The sequence below is a fragment of the Petromyzon marinus genome, chromosome 36 (assembly GCF_048934315.1).
Source record: "Petromyzon marinus isolate PM22_M1 ecotype Great Lakes invasive population chromosome 36, UKy_Petmar_22M1.pri1.0, whole genome shotgun sequence".
NCBI lineage: Eukaryota > Metazoa > Chordata > Hyperoartia > Petromyzontiformes > Petromyzontidae > Petromyzon > Petromyzon marinus.
In genome coordinates, this window is record NC_133702.1 from 9666683 (window position 1) to 9691303 (window position 24621).

The 24621-nt window shown below is 47.8% G+C and overlaps 2 protein-coding genes and 1 long non-coding RNA gene across 12 annotated transcripts in view; 2 read left to right on the forward strand and 1 right to left on the reverse strand.

Moving 5' to 3' along the window:
• Nucleotides 1-10291, reverse strand: part of ACAD9 (acyl-CoA dehydrogenase family member 9) — a 28287-nt gene extending 17996 nt beyond the window's left edge. The window contains exons 1-9 of the mRNA XM_032966455.2: nucleotides 10064-10291; nucleotides 9486-9576; nucleotides 8674-8775; nucleotides 8167-8273; nucleotides 7712-7812; nucleotides 7000-7078; nucleotides 4432-4609; nucleotides 3656-3729; nucleotides 2088-2163 (exon numbers count right to left, since the gene is read on the reverse strand). Of these exons, the coding sequence (XP_032822346.2) occupies nucleotides 2088-2163; nucleotides 3656-3729; nucleotides 4432-4609; nucleotides 7000-7078; nucleotides 7712-7812; nucleotides 8167-8273; nucleotides 8674-8775; nucleotides 9486-9576; nucleotides 10064-10291 (1036 nt within the window). The remainder of the gene's footprint in view (nucleotides 1-2087; nucleotides 2164-3655; nucleotides 3730-4431; nucleotides 4610-6999; nucleotides 7079-7711; nucleotides 7813-8166; nucleotides 8274-8673; nucleotides 8776-9485; nucleotides 9577-10063) is intronic.
• A 324-nt stretch (nucleotides 10292-10615) lies between these two features.
• On the forward strand, nucleotides 10616-23740 carry VMA22 (vacuolar ATPase assembly factor VMA22). Of its 10 annotated transcripts, none has more exons than XM_032966459.1 (7): nucleotides 10616-10750; nucleotides 11119-11255; nucleotides 13372-13542; nucleotides 15653-15756; nucleotides 21283-21398; nucleotides 21902-22075; nucleotides 22698-23740. In XM_032966459.1, the coding sequence occupies exons 3-7, from the start codon at nucleotides 13417-13419 to the stop codon at nucleotides 22850-22852; spliced, it is 675 nt and encodes a 224-aa protein (XP_032822350.1). In that variant the 5' UTR covers nucleotides 10616-10750; nucleotides 11119-11255; nucleotides 13372-13416; the 3' UTR covers nucleotides 22853-23740. The 10 variants fall into 10 exon arrangements, with proteins under 10 accessions (XP_032822350.1, XP_032822347.1, XP_032822348.1 ...); XM_032966456.2 differs by having other exon boundaries at nucleotides 11119-11235; XM_032966457.1 differs by lacking the exon at nucleotides 10616-10750 and adding an exon at nucleotides 10806-10825 and having other exon boundaries at nucleotides 11124-11235; nucleotides 13417-13542.
• LOC142930085 (uncharacterized) lies at nucleotides 12156-13403 on the forward strand. Its single transcript, XR_012946050.1, has 2 exons — nucleotides 12156-12218; nucleotides 12327-13403. It is a non-coding gene; the product is annotated as an uncharacterized LOC142930085 (long non-coding RNA).
• Nucleotides 23741-24621: the final 881 nt, after the last annotated feature.

A 24621-nucleotide genomic window follows, 5' to 3' on the forward strand; every position in this document is an offset into this window, starting at 1 on the left:
CAACAACATTCTCACTCACCGCAGGACTCAACAACACTCTCACTCACCGCAGGTCTCAACAACACTCTCACTCACTCACCGCAGGTCTCAACAACACTCTCACTCACTCAGCGCAGGTCTCAACAACACTCTCACTCACTCACCGCAGGTCTCAACAACACTCTCATTCACTCACTGCAGGTCACAACAACATTCTCACTCACCGCAGGTCTCAACAACACTCTCATTCACTCACTGCAGGTCACAACAACATTCTCACTCGCTCACCGCAGGTCACAACAACACTCTCACTCACCGCAGGTCACAACAACACTCTCACTCACCGCAGGTCACAACAACACTCTCACTCACCGCAGGTCTCAACAACACTCTCACTCACCGCAGGTCTCAACAACACTCTCACTCACCGCAGGTCACAACAACACTCTCACTCACCGCAGGTCTCAACAACACTCTCACTCACTCACCGCAGGTCACAACAACATTCTCACTCACTCACCGTAGGTCACAACAACACTCACACTCACCGCAGGTCTCAAAAACACTCTCACTCACTCACCGCAGGTCTCAACAACACTCTCATTCACTCACTGCAGGTCACAACAACACTCTCACTTACTCACCGCAGGACTCAACAACATTCTCACTCACCGCAGGTCTCAACAACACTCTCACTCAACGCAGGTCTCAAAAACACTCTCACTCACTCACCGCATGTCTCAACAACACTCTCACTCACTCACCGCAGGTCTCAACAACACTCTCACTCACTCACCGCAGGTCACAACAACATTCTCACTCACCGCAGGTCTCAACAACACTCTCACTCACTCACCGCAGGTCTCAACAACATTCTCACTCACTCACCGCAGGTCTCAACAACACTCTCACTCACTCACCGCAGGTCTCAACAACACTCTCACTCACTCACCGCAGGTCTCAACAACACTCTCACTCACTCACCGCAGGTCACAACAACATTCTCACTCACCGCAGGTCTCAACAACATTCTCACTCACTCACCACAGGTCTCAACAACACTCTCACTCACTCACCGCAGGTCTCAACAACACTCTCACTCACTCACCGCAGGTCTCAACAACACTCTCATTCACTCACTGCAGGTCACAACAACATTCTCACTCACCGCAGGTCTCAACAACACTCTCATTCACTCGCTGCAGGTCACAACAACATTCTCACTCGCTCACCGCAGGTCACAACAACACTCTCACTCACCGCAGGTCACAACAACACTCTCACTCACCGCAGGTCACAACAACACTCTCACTCACCGCAGGTCTCAACAACACTCTCACTCACCGCAGGTCTCAAAACACTCTCACTCACTCACCGCAGGTCACAACAACACTCTCACTCACCGCAGGTCTCAACAACACTCTCACTCACTCACCGCAGGTCACAACAACACTCTCACTCACCGCAGGTCTCAACAACACTCTCACTCACTCACCGCAGGTCTCAACAACACTCTCATTCACTCACTGCAGGTCACAACAACACTCTCACTTACTCACCGCAGGACTCAACAACATTCTCACTCACCGCAGGTCTCAACAACACTCTCACTCACTCACCGTAGGTCACAACAACATTCTCACTCACTCACCACAGGTCACAACAACACTCTCACTCACTCACCGCAGGTTACAAAACTTCCCTTCCCGATTCTTCCCTTGTATTGCTCCCTTTTGGAATTCTGTCCAATCGTATATTTTCACCAAAGCTCTCATCATAACCTTACTCAATGCAATAAACATGTTAACTCCTATCTATTATAAATTTGACGGTGTTGTTTGGGATTTTGTGCTTGTGCTACCGTAAACCGTGATTAAACCGCATCACCTCTACCACCCTAAACATCTCGCATAGCTGAACAGCAACAGGTTGTCATCTATCACAAGGCTTCACCTTTATTTTCCACGGTAAACACAGAGCAGTGAGCCGCTAACTCGGCGACTTGAATCTCATTCCGAGTAACGGCCAGCATTAGTGGCGAGTGACATTTGAACCGGTTAGGGACTGTCGATCGAGAGCGGGACAGCGAGCGAGCGAGCAAAACTTGCCAATGAGCTTCTTGAGCATCCCAGCCGAGGCACTGCCCATGCTGAAACGACCGCCGTTCAGAATCTTCATGGCGACCTGATGGCAGAGGCAGGGGGGGGAAGTTCAGATAGTCATAATAAAGGTTTTGGGTTAGATCACGTTATTTATAAATGTGTCGCAACCCTCCACCACCCGACACGGCCAATCAGCAAAAAAAGTGTCACGTTGACAAAAGTCAAATAGTTCACTACTTTAGCCCACCGGTGTGTTGAAGAGTGAATCCACAACATTTACAGTTTGAGTACGACGTTTCGCTGGCAATTACATCCAGCATCATCGGGCAATTCACCAGAATGGTGAAGCCCTCACTTGCTCCCGGTCTTAAATAGAGCAGCAGTTCAGATACCTTCGCAAAAAACAAGTCCCTTACGGACAGAGCACAACACCGTTTTTTTATTATTTAAGTTCAGTTAGCTGCTGGCTTCTAGCAGTCCGATGGCTTCATCCATATTGGTTTATATTCTTGGGGGAACATTACCCTAGACACCTTTGGAATCTTTCATATCAGTAATCCCATTATCTAGCAGTCTCAAATACTTAATTTAAAACTTTAGAATTACCGGCAACTGACAAAATAACAGCTGTCCCAATCCTACGATGGCCATGCGCATTTCCCTTTAAAAAAAAAAATTGCTCATCTCTGCATATCAACACTGGTTTCACAAATATCGGTGCTACATGCGAGTTGGCACATGGCCTGTAAATCCTACACTTTTGAGAAAACAGTTGGTGCATTCCTTTGAAATACTTGATTTTGCTTGGACAGTAAATTTGCTGGGGGATTTTTACAAAAAAACATTCAACATGGAAGAGAACGTCAAATACCCCTCAAGAGACGCTCTCTAGCACTGTCTCTAGTGGAAGCCAGCTCTTTTGAGACTCGCAAACACACTGGACTGCGAGGTGACCAGGAGATGGCAGTACAGCAAACACTATATAAACCGTGTGTGCATTTCTCGAGTGTTTTCCCTTCAAATGCTTGGGGGGGCGGGAGGGGGGGGGGTTTCTCCAGGTGCTCCGCTTTCCTCCCACAAAGCCAGAACACTCATCAACAGCATTGGCCGACCACACCAATGCACGACTCTCCAAACAAAATTGCTATTTACATTAAAATCATAAATTAGAAATGCATGGCCCTTTGTCAGTCCAATGCTGGATGATGGCCTCTCCACAGTGTTAGTCGTTGACAGTTTTTGACCATACTATGTATGTTCAGCTGCTTTTGCACCGTACGTAGCCAACCATGCTGATTATTGCAGGTTGGTAAATTGTGGGAGCATCCAGGACTGGTTTCAGATATCATACGCCACTGATGTTAGCAGTGGCCAGGAACCGAACCCAAACCCAGGTCACCGGGTTCACGACTTGCTGCGTGAACCGCTGCTCCACCGCTCCACCCTTTATAAAAATTGCAGCTCGGAAACACCACATCAGGCTTTCCTTAACCAGAACATGGGCGGGCGATAGAACGAACACGACGTTCCAGCACGCGCCGCGGCTACGGCGTGAACTTAAAAAAAATTCCGACCTTGAAGCCTCCGCCAACCTCCCCCAGGACGTTCTCGAGCGGCACCGGCGTTCCGTCAAACATGACCTCGCACGCTGCCAGAGAGTCGCACACACGCCAGTTCCGAGGTCACGGCAGACAGGCACCCGAAAGGCCGGCACGCAACCCGTGAGCGTGTGCAAAATCCCAAAAAGCGTTTTTGATTTGTCAGGTGGAATCACTTCTTTACGTGCACGATGCATTCCACAGGTTGTGTGTGTGAGAATTAGGTACGATTCATGCAAGTCAGACGCAGGTGTGACAACCTTGCAAACAAAACAACAACAAAAATTGGTAAATGATTCCAACGGAACTGTTACAATCCGGACTTAATTTCTCACTGAATATTCTCGTGGTCGCTGGCAGACTGGAGGAGGCACATAACCAAGTCGACACAGCCATAGCGAGTGGTATACTGGATGGCGTGTGCCGGGTGTGCGGAAAATTGTCCAGGTTTCTGACGACAAGGAACAGTCCCGGTGAAAATGAAGCCCCGGTTACAATGAGTGGAGTGACGATCTATTATTATTTTTAATATTTATAATTGAAACCCTGAATTGTGACAATTCCTCGAATCACTGGAGGCATGGTTCATTGTTGCATGCCAACTTGCACATACAGAACCGTGCATGTACAAGTCTATTGTCAGCATCGCTTTGGTTAAACTGCAATGGCAATAAGTGCTGCCCCCCCACCCCCCCCCCATGAAAAAAGTATAACGATATATATAATGATGAATACTGTTATATAGCACGCACTGTTCGATCCACGGATGCCCAGCTTGTCCTCGGGCTTGCCGCTGGTGATGCCCCCGAACGCGCGCTCCACGAGGAAGGCCGTGATCTTGTCCTTCTTCTCGCCCGTCGCCGCGTCCGTCACCTCCGTGCGCGCGAACACCGTGAACACGTCCGCGGTGCCGCCGTTGGAGATCCAGATCTGCGCCCGCACCACAAGTCCCGACGGGCACAAGTCCACCGCGCACCGCGGCTCAAAGATCGGGACGTCGTCACGGCCAAAGGCTGCCACCGCACACACCACCGCACCTCGCCAAACGTGGGCGACCCTTCTCTGCGCGGTTGACAAGCGGCCTCCAGGACCTCCCCCCCAAAGTCTCGCACCATCCGCTCCACAGCATTCCCCTGGTCGCTGGACTCGTGGAAACCACTCCAAGGCCTGTAGTGCTAGAGATGGGCTATCCGATTACTTAAGTAATCGATTACCCTTGACTTCTTGACCAATTGGATAACACGAAAATAGTTGGGGAAAAAGTCTTGCCTCCGTTCTCACACGTGTTAGTCGGGCCTTGGTGACATTGTCGGCACCATCAGCCGTGGTCGTGCCGATTTTGTGATTTATGCGGGGTTTCTTGTCTTTGGGAGGCAGGTTGTTGTGAAGGCAACAGTTGGTGGATCATGGTGGATAATGCAAAAATGCAAAACTCCCCATGGCCAAGAAATATCAGTACAGCAAGTGGGTTCGTGAATCTAACCGTGTGGTCTTGAGTTCAGTAAGGTTTATCTGGATAAATTATCACCTCCGATTAACACGGTTAAAAATTTGATGTACTTGGCCCAGTCATTGTTGGACATCAGCCCACTTCTATATTTGGTGGGTGGCGAGGCAGCATCTATTTAAAGTATTGCATTCCATGCCTTCAGTGACACGGAGTCCTTCAACTTTATACTGCATGAATGCCATCAGCCACGATCTGTCCACTGCTAGATGGTCTCTGCATGTCGTCGCCATCCTTCGTGGTTTTGTGATGCTGCAATGTGTTTCGCTCCAACACATTAGCCGATCTCATTACTCCATATCTGAGTCTCCTCTCTCGCCTGCAATTCCGTAAACAGGCTCGATCACCGGCCATCATCGCTTCTAGCAATGCGTCCTGACCAACTTGCTTCCTTTTATGCACTTTTAAATCTAAATTGAAAACTCATGTCTTTAGAAATACTTTTTGTGTTGAATTTGTTGTCCACACCACACCTCCGTTTAGCACGGTTAGCTATGTACGGTGCGAAAGAAGTTCAACATAATACATTCCAGTGAATATGATGTCAATTAAATTTGGTTCTCAGCATAAATATCTACATGCTCTTTTGTATAATTTTCACTATTGTTCCATTTTTAGGGACATTGCTATGTCGTTTCTGAACATACCGATGTACCTAAAGTGCAAAGCACCCCTCGGACTTACACATACGGCCAATCGCTGCTTATGTATCTCTGCTGGAATTGCATCATCATAGCGGCTATTATATGGCAAAAAGATCGCATGGCTCTTGCACATTGTTTGGGAGCAAGTGCTCGTACCGCAATATAAAAAAAATGCCAACATCGTTCATCTCGACAAACGTAATGGTGCCGAGGCAAGCTGTAACAATCACTGTGGCATTTCCCAATCATCTGTTGTTGCTGGAAGAATCCTTGCATGGGTAAAACCAAACCGATTTGACACCCGTCCCGTGTAAACAAAAACAAACGGTCCCAATGTGGCCTTCAGTCTGGACATGGCTATAAACATCATCTATGCAGCTTGTGTGCCGACCCAACAAAAACGTTGCCTCCGATTGCTTCTGCTCAGTGTTGGATGTCAAGTTAAATGTCATTCAATCATTCTATAATGGAAAGATGGCCCAAGTGGTGTAAAATGGCAGCATATCAGATCCCTTTGTGGTTATCAACGACACCAAAAGGGCTTCGTGTGCCGGCTCCCACGATGTTTCTTATCGTCTTGTGGCAAAGATAGCAGAGTATTTACTCGTACATATTCCGCTCTGCGCTGACGGAAAGTTTGTTTAATCTGCAGCGCTTCCGTGCTCACACGATAAGTGGCAGAGTTCTGCTCATCGGTGAGCTATCCTTTGCTGGTGGTTGAGCACTGGCTCCCTGCTCGGTCGATGATGTTCAATTCGTCGCCGATCACTTGTGCAGCCAACCAGCTGGAGGGGAGGTAAATCATTGTACATGGACATGTCCCTTTTGTCAAACCACTACTGAGTGAGTACCTTCCGACACTCTGCATGTACTGGGAGGGAGAGGGGGGTTATTTGACCATGTTTTACCACGCTGGCAAGTGCGGGTTGGTGATGGTGGGTAGCATAGGCGCCGGAGCATAGAGGTACAGTACAACAGTGGATTCTGCACTGCCCTCTGCTGCCCCCCGCCCACCCCCCCAGCCCTATGACGCCCTGTTTGTGCATGGTGGTGACCCACACAAGCACCATGGCAGGCTCAATGGTGCGTGGCTGCTTCCAAGATCTGCCGAGATGTGGCCCATTCCAGGTGATTTGATCGTTGCGTGCTCACAGGCTCGCGTTGGGTACCTTGGAGCCACTGAGGAGGTAATGTTTGCCGTCTTCACTGAGCGTAGCTCTCGTCTGGATCGACGCTGCATCGCTCCCACTGCACAGGTGATACAATTGCAATAGGATTTTGGTTTTTCAAGAGGATCTAAATGCAACTACATCTTGAGAAGACGTACAGCGTGACATGTGAATCATGTAGGTGGTAGCATCATAAATTATATATATAGTCTAGAGATGAGATTGAGTCATAGGCAGAAGAGACGGCAACACAGACGTTTGGATGGAAACATATACATACACCGCACCGACGAGAATATTCATCGGTCCACTCTGGGCAAGAAGGAAAGTGGTCACTGAGATGCAATGCGCTTGACAAGGGTTTAGTAATAATGTAAAGCTACTGAATCTCTACAAAGCTCCACAGGAACACATGGTGAACTGAAGGCCCCTCCCCCTCATTCAACCCCGCCCACTTTTACAAACCACACAAACTCATTTGCGAGCTCTTCCCACACAGCGAGTGGCCTCCTTGCTCATATAATCCCCACCCACTATTCAGGGTGCCATGTGCATTACCCAGGTAGTCCCCTCATCGCGAGTGAAACATTTTCAAACAGGAATCCTGGTTTTTGGACACCAAGACAGCCGTTTTGAAACAGTGACCCTCCTGGCCAAAACAACACAATTAATAACGTAGTTTAATAGCTGCATTGCATTTGTGTGACCTCACCTGCCCGGCTCTGTGAGGCAGAAAGCGGCCGTGTGTTCTCCCGTGGCGAGCCGTGGCAGGTACTGCGCCTTCTGCTCATCGGTGCCCACAAGCAGAATTCCCTGGTGTAACACACAATGAAGCGACACGACACTGACATATTAGTTAACGAGAAACAAATGCCACCAAGCACACTGCGTAGCGCGCTGCGCTACAAACGCGGCACCCTTACTTTGATTCTTGAACCGCGGCTCACATCAGTGGCGAGTGATACCTTGAACCGTTCCTGGGCCACCGCCACCATCACCAACCCACACTGACCAGCATGGCAAAGTGTCGTCACGTTACCCCCATGACCTGCACAGCTTGGGGGAGGACCCTCGTTGACCAGCGAATTGACATAAGGGTTGTTGCATGTGCATTGTGTTGACGGGATGCAGCTCCATGACGTTCGTGAACGGGCGAGTCGCTGTTACCTTGAGGCCGATGGCCTGGTGTGCGGCGAGTGTGACGGCAATGGAACCGTCGAGTGAGGTGATCTCAACCAGCCGTGCGTACATGGTGTTCGAGAGGCCCAGGCCGCCTGGCAATCGCACGACACAAAAAACACTTGAAAGCCAACGGTGTGGTACCCTATCGTTACTGAGGGCCGAGCAGGACTCTCAAATACCTTTGGTGGGCAACCACACACGAACACACACCTCCGTTGTGTCACGGCAAGAGGCCCTCACAGTGACAGATGTGACTTGGCACATTAAAATGTTCAATTAAAATTCAAACCAAGTTGAAAATATTAAATTCCAGATTGATGCTTGCATTGACAGACATCGTTTTTACAGGCCATTTTAAAGTGGTAGGCCTCATGTCACCACGGGACATATGAAGTTGCAGGTCGGATTTGGCCAGCAGTTCAGAATTTCCCCAGACCTGGTATAAACAAAATTTGCTAATAATTTTAATCAAAGCAGGTGCCGATTTCTTACCAAACTCCGTGGGGATCTGTTGGCCAAAGAGGCCGAGCTCCTTGAGTCCTCGCAGGGTCTCCTCTGGGATGCGCGCCTCTGCGTCTATACGCTTTGAGTCCACTGACAACGCATTCAGACACATATTCAAACGGTATTCAATAGCACTGCTCTACAACACAACAAATGTACAACAGGTTGATTTTTTTAGGCAATGGCCTGTCTTCAGAGTGGCAGTTTAAGTGATTAAACAGTTGGAGCATTGGCATAGCTATGGAGTGTGCAGGTGTCGGGGTAATGTAGCTAACAGGTAATGAACGAGTCCCATTTTCATGCCAACCATGTATCCTACCGAGTTGAAGGTCACAAATTACACTGGGGACCGTTATTAAGGAGGGCCTCGCAGGGTTTGTCTTTGTTCCCCCCTCTTCCCCTCCCCGCCATCCCTGGCTTTCCCTAAGTATGCTGGTTATTTCTACCCCCCCCCCACACACCCCCCGTTTTCCCTCTCCATTTAAATCTGTCCCCGAACGCGAGGTCCCCACTTGGCTGGGGCGGCGGTGGGCCCTATTCCGATTCCGGCGCGCCGGAATGGACTGCTGCCGATTTTCTGTACCCCGTTACGTGAATTTTTCGGTGTGTTGTAAAAAAAAAAAAAAATCAAAGGTGGGACTCGCAGAGTCTCAAGACTTTCACAGGAGGATCCTGCTACACTGGGATGTTTGACCAAGTCCATTGATGAATGGCTTCCTTGTGGGAGAAAGCCAGGCCACTTGGAGCCTCTTGTTGCCAAAGCGGCACTGACAAGAGCTGCGATTGTGGGTCCCTGGCACCTTGCTCGTCGAAGAACCTTTCCACGGGCCCCACGAGCATGTTCAGCTCTTCCAGCTCCTCGTTGCTGATCTCTGGGAATGGAAACACCTCCTGCAAACAACATCATCAACATCGCCATCAACATCACCACGACTACCAACACTATTTTAAAATCTCTCTGTATTTGTCTGTAGTTTGGGGTCAGTGTCTCTGCATGTGTATCTCTCTATATGACTTTACTTGCAATACTCTATATATATACAACTCTGTATGCAGTATAAGCACGTCTTTGTATTTCCCTTGAGTCTGTCTTTATCTCTCGATGTGACTGTCTCCAAAACTGTCTGCGTGTATCTCTATCTTCATAAGCACGCTGCAGTGTATCGGTGTCTCTCTCTGTTCCCCGATATCTGCGCCTGCCTCCGTGATTCTCTGCGCCACTCTCCGTGTTATCTCTACGTCCTTGTGTCTCCGTGCCTCGATCTCAGGGTTCCACTCTTTCCCCGTGTGCACATGGGCCGCACTTAGACCGGGAGCCCGAGCCCCCCTACCTCTCCCTCCTCTGTTCCCCAAGGAATCCCGAACCGCTTCTTCGCACCTTGTTGATCTTCCCCATGAACAAGTCTCTGGCGAAGGCAAAAGAAGGGGTGGTCGTCCCGAACATCCGCTGCCCGCTCCCCGCGTCCATCCTCCCGCCTGCCGCCGCTCTCTCCGCCCCTCCGCGGCCTCCGTGCCACGGGCCCCTCGGACACGGGGCGAGGCGGGTCCCGGAGACCGGGCGACGAACGAGCCCCAGAGACGGCGAGCAGAGCCGCCTGACCAGCATCTTGCCTGCTGATACACTGCTGCTGCTCCTGATGATGGCTCAACTGCTGCTTTGGCCTGCTGCTGCTGCTGCTGCTGATGTTGTAACTGTTATTTGTGCTGCTGCTGCTGCTGCTGCGAACAATGATGACAATATACGGCGCTGATGCTGCAGATGACGATGATCCGATACTCGTGCTTAAGGTCCACGTCTCCGCGGGGTGACCCAGTGACCCACGCCGACGCGTCCCCGCTCACTCGTTGCTTCGGCCCGATCGGCTCGGGGCTTCTCACCCCCAACCCCACCCTCTCCCCAGCTTTCCTACCCGCCCCTTCCTTTATTTCTCACAATCCCCGAGCAATGCAGCTCGTGTGACACGAGGTGCAGGGGCAGGGTGACACAGAGCGACCCCTACAGCGCCACCGCGATCAAGATCACCGTGTTGGCTCCACGCGTCCCACTGACCCCTCCCCCACACCGGTGCCGTGACCTCTGACCCCTCCCCCACACCGGTGCCGTGACCTCTGACGCAGCGACGCCGCGCGCACTGATGAGGTCGCCGCGTTGCTAGGCGACGTTTGCCGCTACGCTGTTAAAAATGTTATTTAAGTGGTCAACGATCGGACACGGTTCGGTGTCTGTCGATGATAGACGCGACGAGAGTAAAATGTGTCTTAAGTTTTAACAAAAAAATATTGTCGTGCCTGACATTGATTTTTTTTTAGCAAATAAGAACGCACATCGCGCGCAGTGTGTGCTTATGAGTTGTCACGGCTGCGTAAAGAATATAAAATGTAAGCGTATAACGTTGTTGTGATGCATCGTTTTTTATATTTATCGGTAATTAGTGCAGGCAGCGCGCCGAGGGCAGCCCCGCGCGACACGTGGGTGAGGAAGGACCCCGGGGAAGGAGCTGCGTCGGTTTCTCTGTTCCGGCATCAGCTGTGACCGAAGCTCATTCACAAGTGACCCAGCTCATTCACAGGTGACCGAGACTCATTCACGATCACTCGTTCACAGGTGACCCAGCTCATTCACAGGTGACCCAGCCCATTCACGATCACTCGTTCACAGGTGACCCAGCTCATTCACAGGTGACCCAACCCATTCACAGGTGACCCAGCTCATTCACAGGTGACCGAGACTCATTCACGATCACTCATTCACAGGTGACCGAGACTCATTCACAGGTGACCCAGCCCATTCACAGGTGACCGAGACTTATTCACGATCACTCATTCACAGGTGACCCAGCTCATTTACAGGTGACCCAGCTCATTCACAGGTGACCGAGACTCATTCACGATCACTCATTCACAGGTGACCCAGCTATTTCACAGGTGACCCAGCTCATTCACAGGTGACCCAGCCCATTCACTGTTGACCCAGCTCATTCACAGGTGACCGAGACTCATTCACAATCACTCGTTCACAGGTGACCCAGCTCATTCACAGGTGACCCAGCTCATTCACAGGTGACCCAGCCCATTCACAGGTAACCCAGCTCATTCACAGGTGACCCAGCTCATTCACAGGTGACCGAGACTCATTCACAGGTGACCCAGCTCATTCACGATCACTCATTCACAGGTGACCCAGCTCATTCACGATCACTCATTCACAGGTCACCCAGCTCATTAATAGGTGACCCAGCTCATTCACAGGTGACCCAGCCCATTCACAGGTGACCCAGCTCATTCACAAGTGACCCAACTCATTCACAGGTGACCGAGACTCATTCACGATCACTTGTTCACAGGTGACCCAGCTCATTCACAGGTGACCCAGCTCATTCACAGGTGACCCAGCCCATTCACAGGTGACCCAGCTCATTCACAGGTGACCGAGGCTCATTCACGATCACTCGTTCACAGGTGACACAGCTCATTCACAGGTGACCCAGCCCATTCACAGGTGACACAGCTCATTCACGATCACTCATTCACAGGTGACCCAGCTCATTCACAGGTGACCCAGCCCATTCACAGGTGACCCAGCTAATTCACGATCACTCATTCACGATCACTCATTCACAGGTGACCTAGCTCATTCACAGGTGACCGAGACCCGTTCATGCTCACTCATTCCCATTACATTGGATTTAGCTTATTCGTTTACCCCATTCACTCTCACTCATGTCATTCACATGGGATCTGTGTCATTCATATACTGTATCCATTATCATTAATGTACTCATTCACGTTGGATTTAGTTAATATACTGTATAGTTCATTTACATGGGATCCAGTTCACGCATTTACTGCATTCACTCTCACTGATTAACTCACTCGTTCATATGGGATCTAGTTCACTCATTCACATGGGATCTAGTTCACTCATTCATATGGGTTTTATGTAAAGTATTTACTGCATTCATTCTCTACGATGTGCTCATTCTTTCACATGGTGTCTAGTTCATTAACTGCATTCATTATCGTTGACATAGTGATTCACATGGGATATAGCTCGTTCATTAACTGTATTAATGATGTACTCATTGCCATGGGATCTATGTAATGCCTTCACAAGAAACTTAAATTCATCACACTGGGACCCACTGAATCCATTCCCACGGGATATTCATTCTCAAATGGTCAAGCAGTCAGCAACAAACAGCACGATCAAAGTTGTTACTGATGAGCGTTAACTCGTTTCTTGAAACAACCAAGGTTATAAGAGCTTGGGGAAAAGAGCCGATGGTGGGTGGGGTGGGGGGATTATAAATTTGAGCAGTACGAGGGAAGAAGCAGAAAGAGAAGCTTTTGACCTGCAGTGTGGTGGTTGAACACAATGTATGAGACAAAGCAGTCTGGTCGTTTGGCATGCTCAACAGTTGTGGAGGAATCATCAGGTGGTAGGGATAGAGGAGTGCTAACAAGGCGACTATGTGCTGCTCAGTTTCTGACTGGAGTGAATTTGCGAGTGTTGGATAATTATGGGCTAATTTCGCTTCAAATGGGATGAATTTGGTCTTTGTGGAAGCAGCAGGGTTTTGTGAAGGAAACGGATATACTGAGTCTCGCTGAATTTGCCCAGTATTTTGAGGACACCGTACCATGCAACCACATGTACAGCACTGCAAATGTGTCTCCACTGACCAGGTCATCCCAGGGAGTTTTTTTGTTGTTGTTTTTTACCAAGAGAAGATGAAGGACATGAATAAGGAGGTGAATGAGGTGCGGGAGGCACTGGACGAGGTGACACTGGCCACTTTTGATGACCTGGAGAACCTGTACTCTACACGGGAACGGCTCCATGACCTCATCCAGCAGGTGACCACGTCATCAACGTCATCGTTTAGTTATACAGAGCCTTAGTTAAAAGCCCATTTAGATATATTAATCCCCATCAGGATTGTCACAGCAGCGTTGTGCCTAGAATAATAATTAAAAAACACATGCAAATATGTAGCAACAAATAAACACAGACATTCCCCAAGGCCCTCAATGTTGTATTCATCTCACATAGTGGAAGGGTTTAATCGTAAACAAAACCAATGTAATCTTTCAAGGTATTGCAACATTGGTGAAGGGCTGTCTTGCTGTGAGACATGTCTCCTGGAGTGTTATCCCACAACCGTCTCCCATTTGCTCCTTCGCTGTCTGGCTGCTTCCTGATTCATAACAACGTCCGGCTTCTAAACAACTTTAATCATCATAATTTACGACTTCATGTTGCATCTCACACAAACATTAAACAAGTTCCACCTTGTCACTGAGGGTTTTGTGTGCGGCTGTTGGTGACCAGACAGAGACTGTCCGCTCACTACACTCGAGAACCTTGTTTAATCACAGGCGGATGGATCCGAAACCAGGATCTCAGCAGTGCCAGCTCAACGCTCTTGCCCTTTTAGCCACCCGGTCGCCTAATTTTTACCCAAATTCAAGATCAACGGCTGGGATGTAGCATCATAGGCTGCATTGCTTTGGCCTCCTTCAACATCTACCTGGTGGTTTATGTTCGGGCCCTTAAGTGCATCAGGTACAACTTTCTTCTGACAGCCGTTTGAAAATAATCCATCAAACTTCTGTTTTAACAGCTCCGTTTAAAACTATTTGGGCTGCTTTTTCCAACACGATTGATTCCGAACTGGTTTCACTCACACATGTGAGTTGATGATCAATGTCTTAATCCTGCACAAGCAGTTACCTGTCTGCCATGAGGCTCAGCCCCAAACATTCAGTCAATTGTGATGAGTTACTTTTGCTTGGCATTCGGTACCCAGTTGCTTTAACCAATTAATATAGAGATTTGTAAAAACTAACAATTGAATTAGAGATAACATGTTTTCATCATCGTTGATTCATTGATATCGCTCCCACTGCGAACGGTGCCACATATGGCAGTTGTAAGCACTCCTTAACATTTCATTTGATACTGCATTCCTAAGGCATGCATATCCAGCATTGCTAACTTTGCCAGTGGTTTATTGTCACGTAGTCGCGTGGCATACCCTCTGACACAAGATCCTACTCTACTATATCTTGAAATTCGTTGTGTGTGCAACCATCAGTTTTATCGCAGAAGTAACACCGAGTGCAATCGGGCAACAGTGGGATGACATGGTTGGCATGGTTCCTCGTGCAGTGAATTAATCTGGGGGGGGGGGAAGCTCTCATTGTCCAATTTCTCCCCCTCTTCGTAGCCTGGCACCTGGGCCCCTCTGTGGCCTGTGGGATCCCAACTCGTTTGCTACACCACCTTTGGGCAGCACACGAGTTGAAGTGCCCAGATCGGATCTTGTTTTCTTTGGGCTTTGCTCCAACGCCTTCGCACATGAATATTTTTTTTATCCGAATATGTTGCGTAAGCACAACATCAGACGGCTCACATCAGACACCAACAGCAGCTCGCAACGCTAGATAATTGAGAAAGTGAGTTGCTACATTCAGTTACGGAATAAGCTCCCTTCACGTGGAGCGAAAAGTTGGACTGCATGGCTAACAACACGCGGTACGACCCAAAAACACATCGAAGGGCTTTACTATGTTCCTGGAAGTTTCTCTTTTGTAACTTTGTGGTCGCACGACTTCGTGGGGCATTAATGTCGTTGTAATACCGAGGCAGCAGGGGGCAGCGCAGCAATATCCACTGTTGCCTGTACCTCAACGTCCATGCTTCCCACAAATGAACACACACTGACTACCGTGGTGAAGTATGGTCAGATAACCCACACGGACTTAGGAGACCCTCATCCAGCAGTGGGTTTACAAAGCTGTGCACGTACAAAAGTATGTTATCATAACTGGCTGTGTGTGTGGCTAAAAGTAGGGTCCCCGTGGGTGTGGGAGTATTTTCCAGCAGCGTAAATCTTCCCGTTGTGCTTGTTTAGTTGTGCCAATGGTGTCAACTGTGAGTGCCACCCTTTGTCGCTCCCGTCAGGGTTGGCTGTCTCTCTCCAAGTCTCGCTACTCCATGGGCAGCCGAGCCGTCTCGACTCTGCAGTACCCGCATCACATCACGCCCCAAGCCCATGTTCACACAAGGTCAGCTCGCAAGCGAGTAACTCCCCAGACTTTTTTAAAATGAAACAAATTATTTGATGATTGCTGCTGCATTCGTAGGGCTGCACAAGCACAAATGAAATGAATTTTAAAAAACTCTACACGTCCATACACATGTTTACAGTTATTGGCTGCTATATATTTCCACGTGATAATGCACTTTGTTGAGCTATCATTTGTGGCCTGATCGCTTCTTCAAAAGCGCTATATAGCTCAGTGGGCCTTAATAATAAAAATTCTTTAGTTTAGTTTTTAGTTTCAATAACACCATGTGTAGCCTTGAAAAGTAAAATGTATAATCAGCAATGTTTCGGGCAATGGCTCTTTCATAGTGGATCGATTGGCCAGAGAGTTTAAGTGGACAATGAGCACTGGAAACTGAACTTTACACCATGGGGCCTGATATTAATAAAATATTAAAATGTTTTGCGATGAACCGTTTTGAGATTGGCATCACATTATTAACTCTAAGTATCTACGGAGTAACAGATAACCCCTTGAATAATCAAAAGCATAACTAAAAGTAATTTGGATTAAACGTTACATTATAGAATGTTGCTGGCATATTTAATTATGGGTGGGCTTGTTATTAGCATAATCTATTTAGGGTTGCGCTCCTGGAAACCAGCCCGAGATGACCAGCTGGCCCAGAGGTCAGAGCACTGAGCTGGCACCACTGAGATCCTGGGAGTAATCCCTGGTTTCAGCCATCTTTGGTGAAACTGGGTTCTCAAGTGTTGAGTTAATGGTCGTGACCTATTAATAGAGGTTTTCTGGGTTAGATCGCGTAAATATATAAATGTGTCGTTAAAACCTGCCGCCACCCGACACAGCCAACTAGTAAGGGTTGTCATGCAAACAGAACATGCCGAATCGTCACTAGTACAGCACACCGGCGTGTTGAAGAGCCAAGCCACAACATTTACAATCTGAGTACGACGTTTTGCCAGTAATTACAACTAGCTTCATCAGGCGACAGCCAGATTTGTGAAGAAGTCCAACTGTTTCGTTCCTCTTATAGAGGCATAGATGTTGTGACCGCGGTTTTGCGCCACGTGGGGGGGGATTACTGAGACAACGTACATTATGCATTATGCGAGTCCTTTGAACTTGTATTTCCTGTCTATTGTGTGTGTAGTGGATTCTACGGAGGCACACACTTGAACTTAGAGGCAACACGTTTATTCTCACACCCCAACAGGGTAACGACATAAACGTGCACTGGTTAACTAGACCACAACGGGGTAACTACATTACCAGGTCAGTCAGTAACACACTGCCTGACCCACGATGCCGAGCGTAAAGACTGAAGACCGAGGCTCGAAGAGACGTAGCACCTCAGGTTCCATTCCAACAGACAGCAGCGATTGTCCTCGGGACCTCGGTTTTATGCTGCCGAGCGTGGCCTCACTCCGCCCTCGGTCACGCCCCCTTCTGGGTCTCACCAGAAGGCTCTCGGCCACTCATCACGTGTCCCTCAAGCCACCCTTTGGGCCCCCTTGCTATCCTGTCCCGGTCACGTGCTCTCTCGGGTTCACCCAGACTGTCACGTCCTCACTTTCCCTCCCTCTGACCGTCACCAGAACTATGCCTCCTAGGGCCCGCTCCCATGTCATACCTACTCTGGTGCCAGAGAAGGCTCAAGACCCACAGTTCCACTCTTGTTACAGTAACTGGCACTGAACGCCATAGTGACTCAATTTACTACATGTGTATTAAAATAGCCATACCAACGGTAATCCCTATTGAAGCACGCTGCCCTTTGTAGGCATGCATTTAGATAATGTATTATTTTATTATTCACTTCCACGCAGCACGAAGGTGGTAGCTATCCAAATGGTCCAAGTTATTTTTATTTATTTCAATTTCGATAGATTATCTAATTAGTCTTGGCCAGTAGTAGCTAGTTTTGCATATTTATATATTTATGCGATATAACCCAAAAAAATATCTTGTGGATGATATTGGTCGCAAGAGCCTACGTGTTAAACTCACCTATTAACTGTTCATTTACACAGAAAGCCCATTATACTTACAACGAAACCCTTAGACTTTTACAGATAGACATAGAGGCCTATAGACTCACATAGAGACTAATAAACTCGCATAGGCCGAGTTGTGATACAACTGCGATTACATATGTAGAGAGTTGATGGTGTCTGCACAAAACAATCACAGCATTAGGTTTGGTTTGACACTAAATTTGGCTGAATTTCATCGCTTGGAATATAAAAAAATATATCTCTGTTTGATTGTCATGTGACGAACAACATTACTCTTGATGGCAGAGTGGATGGGGAAAGTGCTGTCCCCTACTATGTGGATCAGAGGTCGCTTGGTAGAATCTCCAAAGTTGCTGTGTGATATTCGTTTCCATTCGATGATCTCTTAGACAAAGGGTTGCACACGAAGCCGGAGGTTATGAGGGGCCTAAGGCTAAGAGGAGGGTACATATTGCAATTGGCTAGGTACATATTGCAATTGGCTAGGTACATTTTGCAATTGGCTAGGTACATATTGCAATTGGCTAGGTACATATTGCAATTGGCTAGGTACATATTGCAATTGGCTAGGTACATATTGCAATTGGCTAGGTACATATTGCAATTGGCTAGGTACATATTGCAATTGGCTAGGTACATATTGCAATTGGCTAGGTACATATTGCAATTGGCTAGGTACATATTGCAATTGGCTAGGTACATATTGCAATTGGCTAGGTACATATTGCAATTGGCTAGGTACATATTACAATTGGCTAGGTACATATTGCAATTGGCTAGGTACATATTGCAATTGGCTAGGTACATATTGCAATTGGCTAGGTACATATTGCAATTGGCTAGGTACATATTGCAATTGGCTAAGTACATATTGCAATTGGCTAGGTACATATTGCAATTGGCTAGGTACATTCATCAAACATAAATCACTCGCTACACTAATTGCTTCACACTAACAAAACATGTTTTCCTAGCATCAGCTGTGGCAAAGTCATGAAGGATGTCATCGTAATTCAGCTACCGCCGCTCAGCTATTACATCAATATAGAATGGAGTCCTTAAATGAGGGCCTGAAAATATGAGGATCTGAGGCCTTAATGGCTTATGAGTTCGTCTGGCCTTCATTACGTTGCTCTGCTTAAGATGAGAATGTATTTGTTTTTTCTCGTAATGTGACGTCGATGGCACAGTCTGGGTAACATTGGGAAAAGAGACAAAGAAGTGAAAACAAGTTTCGCCCGGAGACCAGCAGAAGAATCATAATGGGAGACTGGTTTGGAATGAGCCGCTTGGAGCAGTTTCACGTTGTTTTCATTGCCATGTTTCCTTACACTGAAGCACTGAAAAAAATGTATTTTAACTTTACGTGTGCTTTGTAATTCCAAGGACGTGCGTGTTTGGGTTCTGTCGGATGTGTGTCGCCAGGCATCGGATTGTATCAGGAAAATTGCCATGGGATTGCTAAAGACCAGTCTTAATTTAAACCGACTTATCCTGTTTCCTGGCAGTCACCCATTGTTTGGAGGGATTGGCCACTAACTGCCCTTCCCCTGTCCTAATGATACCCCTGAAAGCAACTGCTCTGAAAACAAACATTGCCTGTCTTTTTCCTCAGTTGTTTCTCAATTGTGATATCGGGGTCACGTCGTGAGACAAAGCAAATATTCCGTTCTCTAGCGGTGCAGCCCTTCATGTTTAGAGAACGTCCAGCAGGAGTGAATACAAGAGAGCTACCTCTGGTCTGCAATGTGGTCCAGATGTATTGTGACCCCAAATTAATTTACCCCTAACATTTTTTTTTGTTACTTTGCACGTTCATTTCTGTTTTAAAGAAACCTTACTTTAAAAAAAAAATACATTTTAGAGAATGAAATGGGGGTCACGAGTTCATCTGGACCACCCTGTACATTGCAGAGAACAGCACTTTCAAACGTGCTTGCCACAGAGCATAACGTTCATCACTTATTTTTAATCTCCGTAGCTAGTATTCAGCCAAATTAAGTACAGAAGCCAAATATTTTTTTCTAAATTGTGGGGAGGGGGGGTGGCGGTTGATCCAGGATAGCGATTCTATGGGCAATCGCCATGCGTAAAACAGGTGGTGTAGGCTGCTGCGAGGCTAGGTTGTCAGCAGAGGGGCATTTCAACAAAATTTGTTGTACTGCACTATGTTCCAACATCTATGCTCACCATCTTCACCAAGCCAGCACTCACCAGCATGGCGAAGTCCCATTCAATAACTCCCGCACGACCCGTTGTCATCCAGCAGTGGATAGGCAAAAGGGCTGTACACAACATTGCTTCATGTGAAATAAATATTGGTATATTTCCATGGGGCACATATTTGCGTGTCTCTTCTAGTCACACCGTGGATCTGCGTGTATTTGTACTCTCTACCTAAAGTCCTTTTTTAGGTACAGAGTACAAAGAGGCTTTGTGGTTATTTTTAGAGATCCAGTTTGTCAGCTTTTCAGAATCGATGGTTTGGCTCCTATTGTTTAGTGTAAATATTCAATCCGGTATAACACTGACAGTTGCAGGCAATACAATGACATTGCATTATTAGTGTTACTGTATGTGGTGTACATGGACATGTACAGCATAATTGTCAATCCACTGCTGCATGAGGACCTCTACCCATGTAAATTGCGAGTGCACACTAAACGGTTGCCATCTTGACAAAACGGACACACCATTGCCTTGGTGATTTATACCAACGTCCATAATGGAGACATGGAATAATTTATCTTAAAATCTGAATCACAGACCGGTATCTGGCCCACTGTTTTAGCATCAGCTGATCACATAATCACATACTGTATATATGTCTACAGCCCTGTTGTCAATCTCGTTCTGGGTGAGGGCCTTCCGATGCCATGCTTGTCATAGGGGTTATATGTCCATACTTCACCACGCTGGTCAGTGCGGGTTGGTGAAGGTCTGGGAAGGACAGAACAAAGGCCGCCGACCATGGAACCGGCTGCAACACATGCCACCCCGGCGAGCGGCGTGTGGCGTGCTGGCCTTAATAGATGCTCGCAAGCAGCACTTGCCTCAACAGCCTTTAAAAGGCTATACAGGGTGGCCTAAATGTCATAAAAATGCATTTATTTTCATACTGGAATTAAAACATTTTCATGATTTATTCTTTAAGTTTACATTGTATCTATTCTCATTATTAAAATCTAAATGTATTTTTCCCGTGGGATCCCCTCAAAACTGTCGTTTACAAAACTCCACCAAGAACCCTGAATGAATTGAGCCAAAACATAATCGATGGATGTTCAAAGATTACACCGTGTAATCTTTAAAAAAAAAGTCCTCAATTCATTTCAAAAGAGAATTCACGTATGTATTAATGTTAATGGAAGTCCGTTTGAACATTTGTGAAAATAAAATAAATAACCCTATGGGGGATGTGTTCCAATAAATAAAATAACCCTGTGTGTCCTGACTTTCGGGCCACCCTGTATATACTGTGCGGGCGCTCGTTGTCTCGGTGTAGTGAGACGGAAGGAGACGGATTACAGTTCCTCACGGAGCTCACGAGGGCCCAGACGATGGAGCCAAGTGAGCACCAGCAGCACAAAGTGGAGGAGCTTGGAGCAGCTGAGAGCCCTGGTAGAAGCCTGCCGACCAGCACCACCACCACCAGCACTAGCATTGGCACCAGCAACAACAACAACCGCCATTCGCCGCTAAGTGGCGGTGACGTCACCACGGCACTTGTGCCAGGCCATGTGCACGTTCAGGCCACGTGAAGTGTCGGACGCCCGCTGGCAGGAGGCCACGGGGCAGACCCAGGTGCCACGGGTTGACTGACTCAGATGACTGGCAGATGCACCACCTGTGCGTCCTACTCTCCCAGCACCAGCACCACCGTTAACACCAACACCACCACCATGAATACTGCCACCACGAGCACCACCACCAACAGCAGCACCAGCATTGACACCAGCACCACCGTTAAAACCCACACCACCATTACCACCATGAGCACCGCCATTAATACCATCACTAACACAATCACCACCAGAAACGGCACCACGATTAACACCAACACCACCACCACTCTTCAGCGGCCATGTCTATTGAAGTCAAGGTGTGTCTGTCTCATTGTTTAGAACTGCGTAGAAGGAAGGCACCGCCCAGCAACGGTGTCAAAGAGGAGCCATCAATTCGTGACAAATGCCCCAGGGAAGACAAGCAGGCGGGTTCGGAGAGCAGCGACCCACTGCGCTGGTTCGGCATCCTGGTGCCACAGAACCTGCGACAAGCCCAGGGGAGCTTCCGAGAAGGTTCGGCAGCAGATTCATTCAGCAGTGATGTGGCGCAAATAAATGGTCTAGCCTCATCCTCTTAACTGAGGGTTGTTGTCCATGACAGATGATTTCCATCTTTGCTGATCTTCATCGTTTCTCATGGTGAGTTCCGTGCAGCTGCTCACACTCAGAATCAGAATTTGTATTTATCCTGGAGAAATCCGATGCTGGATCTTGGGACTCTGAGAGATGGCGACAGCTTAGGGGAGGCCTTCATCCAGCCGCTGATTGTCTGATGACGAGTCTTGTGTGTGCTGTGCGTTACACTGTGTTTGCGTGCGGGGATATGTTGTGCGGAAGTATCGCGGTTAGCGCGCTGCGCTATTAACCCGATGATCCAAGTTCAATTCCCGCTCATGGCCAACACCAGTGACGATTATCTGAACCGGTCCTGGGCCTCCCCTTGGTCAACTCAGCCTCAAATGAGTACCTAGTGCGGTGTCTAAAACATCGCCACTGACAAAGGCAGCCGGGCGGGGTGCTGGCCACCCATCCCCTCATGTGCCGTGCCGGCCTTCATAGGTGCTCGCTATCAGCACTTGCCTCAACAGTTTGTTAAGGCTTCACGGGGCATCTTTGTCTTTGTGCGGACACACAGCAGTGTTGCTGGCGGGCGAGGTGGCCACGCTGCAGGCACGTGTGGAGGAGCGGCGGGTGCGCCATCGAGCCCTGCTGGAGAAGAAAACCGCCCTCCTGGCGAATGACGGGGAAACACGGGGCGAGGAGAGAGGGGAACTGCTTGCTGAGCAGTAATAGCTCGTCTGGGGGGGGGGGGGTGAGGGAGGGGTAGTGTCGTCACAGCGACGTAGCGACCAGCTTAGTCTAATTTACTGAAGCCCTTTCGTTTATGCCAGTTGGGTCCCTCCGACATTGGCAGACACAGGGGGTGACAGCCTCCTTTAAAACCCTGAGGGTTATGTTCCTGAAAATCATCTCGGTTACCGTATTTACCAGAAAAAATACATTGTGGTTTTTATTTATAGTAGGCACGATGTAAAAATGTTGGGACCACTCCCCTCCCCTTGGGAAGTTCCTACTTCCACCTCTGAGATATCTTCAATTGTTGAGTGAACTTGTTGTGTGACTTTTGTTTTGCTCGTATTTATCTGGGTTATTCTATCAGTTGCTGTTATTAATGTCCATTGGTCGTTATAATTAATGACACTCGTAAAAAATCTGATGACACCGATGTCATGTGAACTAAAAAAGCATGAGCTCACCGTGTTGTAACTTTTAGGCAACGTTAAAAGTGGTTGCATAAACAGTGGGTACAGAGATGGTGAGTTATTGTCACGATGCTCAGCTCCGGCAGATAGTAAGACGAATTCTGGAACTTTATTGCATCTGAAATCAATTTGTGGCGTCGCTAAATAAAAGTAACGTCTGATTATAGCCTGGAACACTTTCTCAAGTCACCCGTGCTCCAAGTCCAGGTTCAAGACCCTCCTTTTCCCCGCTCTGCCTATGACTGCCTTTATCAAAAATCAAGTTTGCTCACGGTTTCTCCACAGTGTCTTTAGACACGGTCACATTTATACGCTATTGTAAACAAATTGTATTGTAAATGGTTATTATTGTGAACAAAGAGTCTTGTTTCCCAGGCTCCTGGAACTGGGCTTAAATGAACAAATCTTGAAAGAAGGTGTCTTTGTGTTTTCTCGGTGTAATAATCCCTCCGTCGAATTAAAAATGTAAATCCGGTTAGCCCTTAAGCATAAACAAAGGCTGCGGTCTTCAGTTGAAATTAATTCAAGGAACCACACCAAGCCAAACTTGTCAAGGCTGTAAACAGTTTGCCCCCTCCCCCTTGTCATTTCAAGGCCGTAATTCACAAGCGTAGGCCACTGTGTGCCGGCATCAGGGTCAAACTCGAAAATTCCATCGCAAACTGCCCCGTTGGGATAATACATAGCAATCACTCCACCAATACTGGTAGGCCAAGTACTGCCCTCCCAGTGCTGCACAGGGACAGCTGCCAACTTGGGGGGAGGTGGGGGGGTCCCTTTTCAAATGTTGATATGGGATGTGAATGTAAAGCACTCTGACGCTCCGGCGGATAGTAAGACGCTATATCAACCACAAATCATTCTACTATACAGGCAGTCCCTAACTTACAAACGCCCGTCCTACGAACATCTGCACTTAGGAACGAGCCTCCATAAGATATCTTTAACCATTCGACTTGCGAACGTGAACTCGCACTTATGAACCGAGCCGCTGAACTATTTGGTTCTGCAAATGAACAACATTTATTATGAGTTTAACATTGCTTCCATTTTTTTGTTGAACCGTAACACATTGTTTCGATTTACGAACCGTTTGGAATGTATCGAAGGAACGAAACTTGTTCGTAAGTCAGGGACTGCCCGTACTTACTATTCTTGTATACTGTGGTATACATGGGCTAGCTTACAACTTATACTCATTTGCGTTTTTAGAGCAGATGCTACGTAATAATAACTAAGTGCCTCGTCAAACCACTGCTCGATGAAATCCTTTCCAAGCCCTTTGGTCATAGGGTG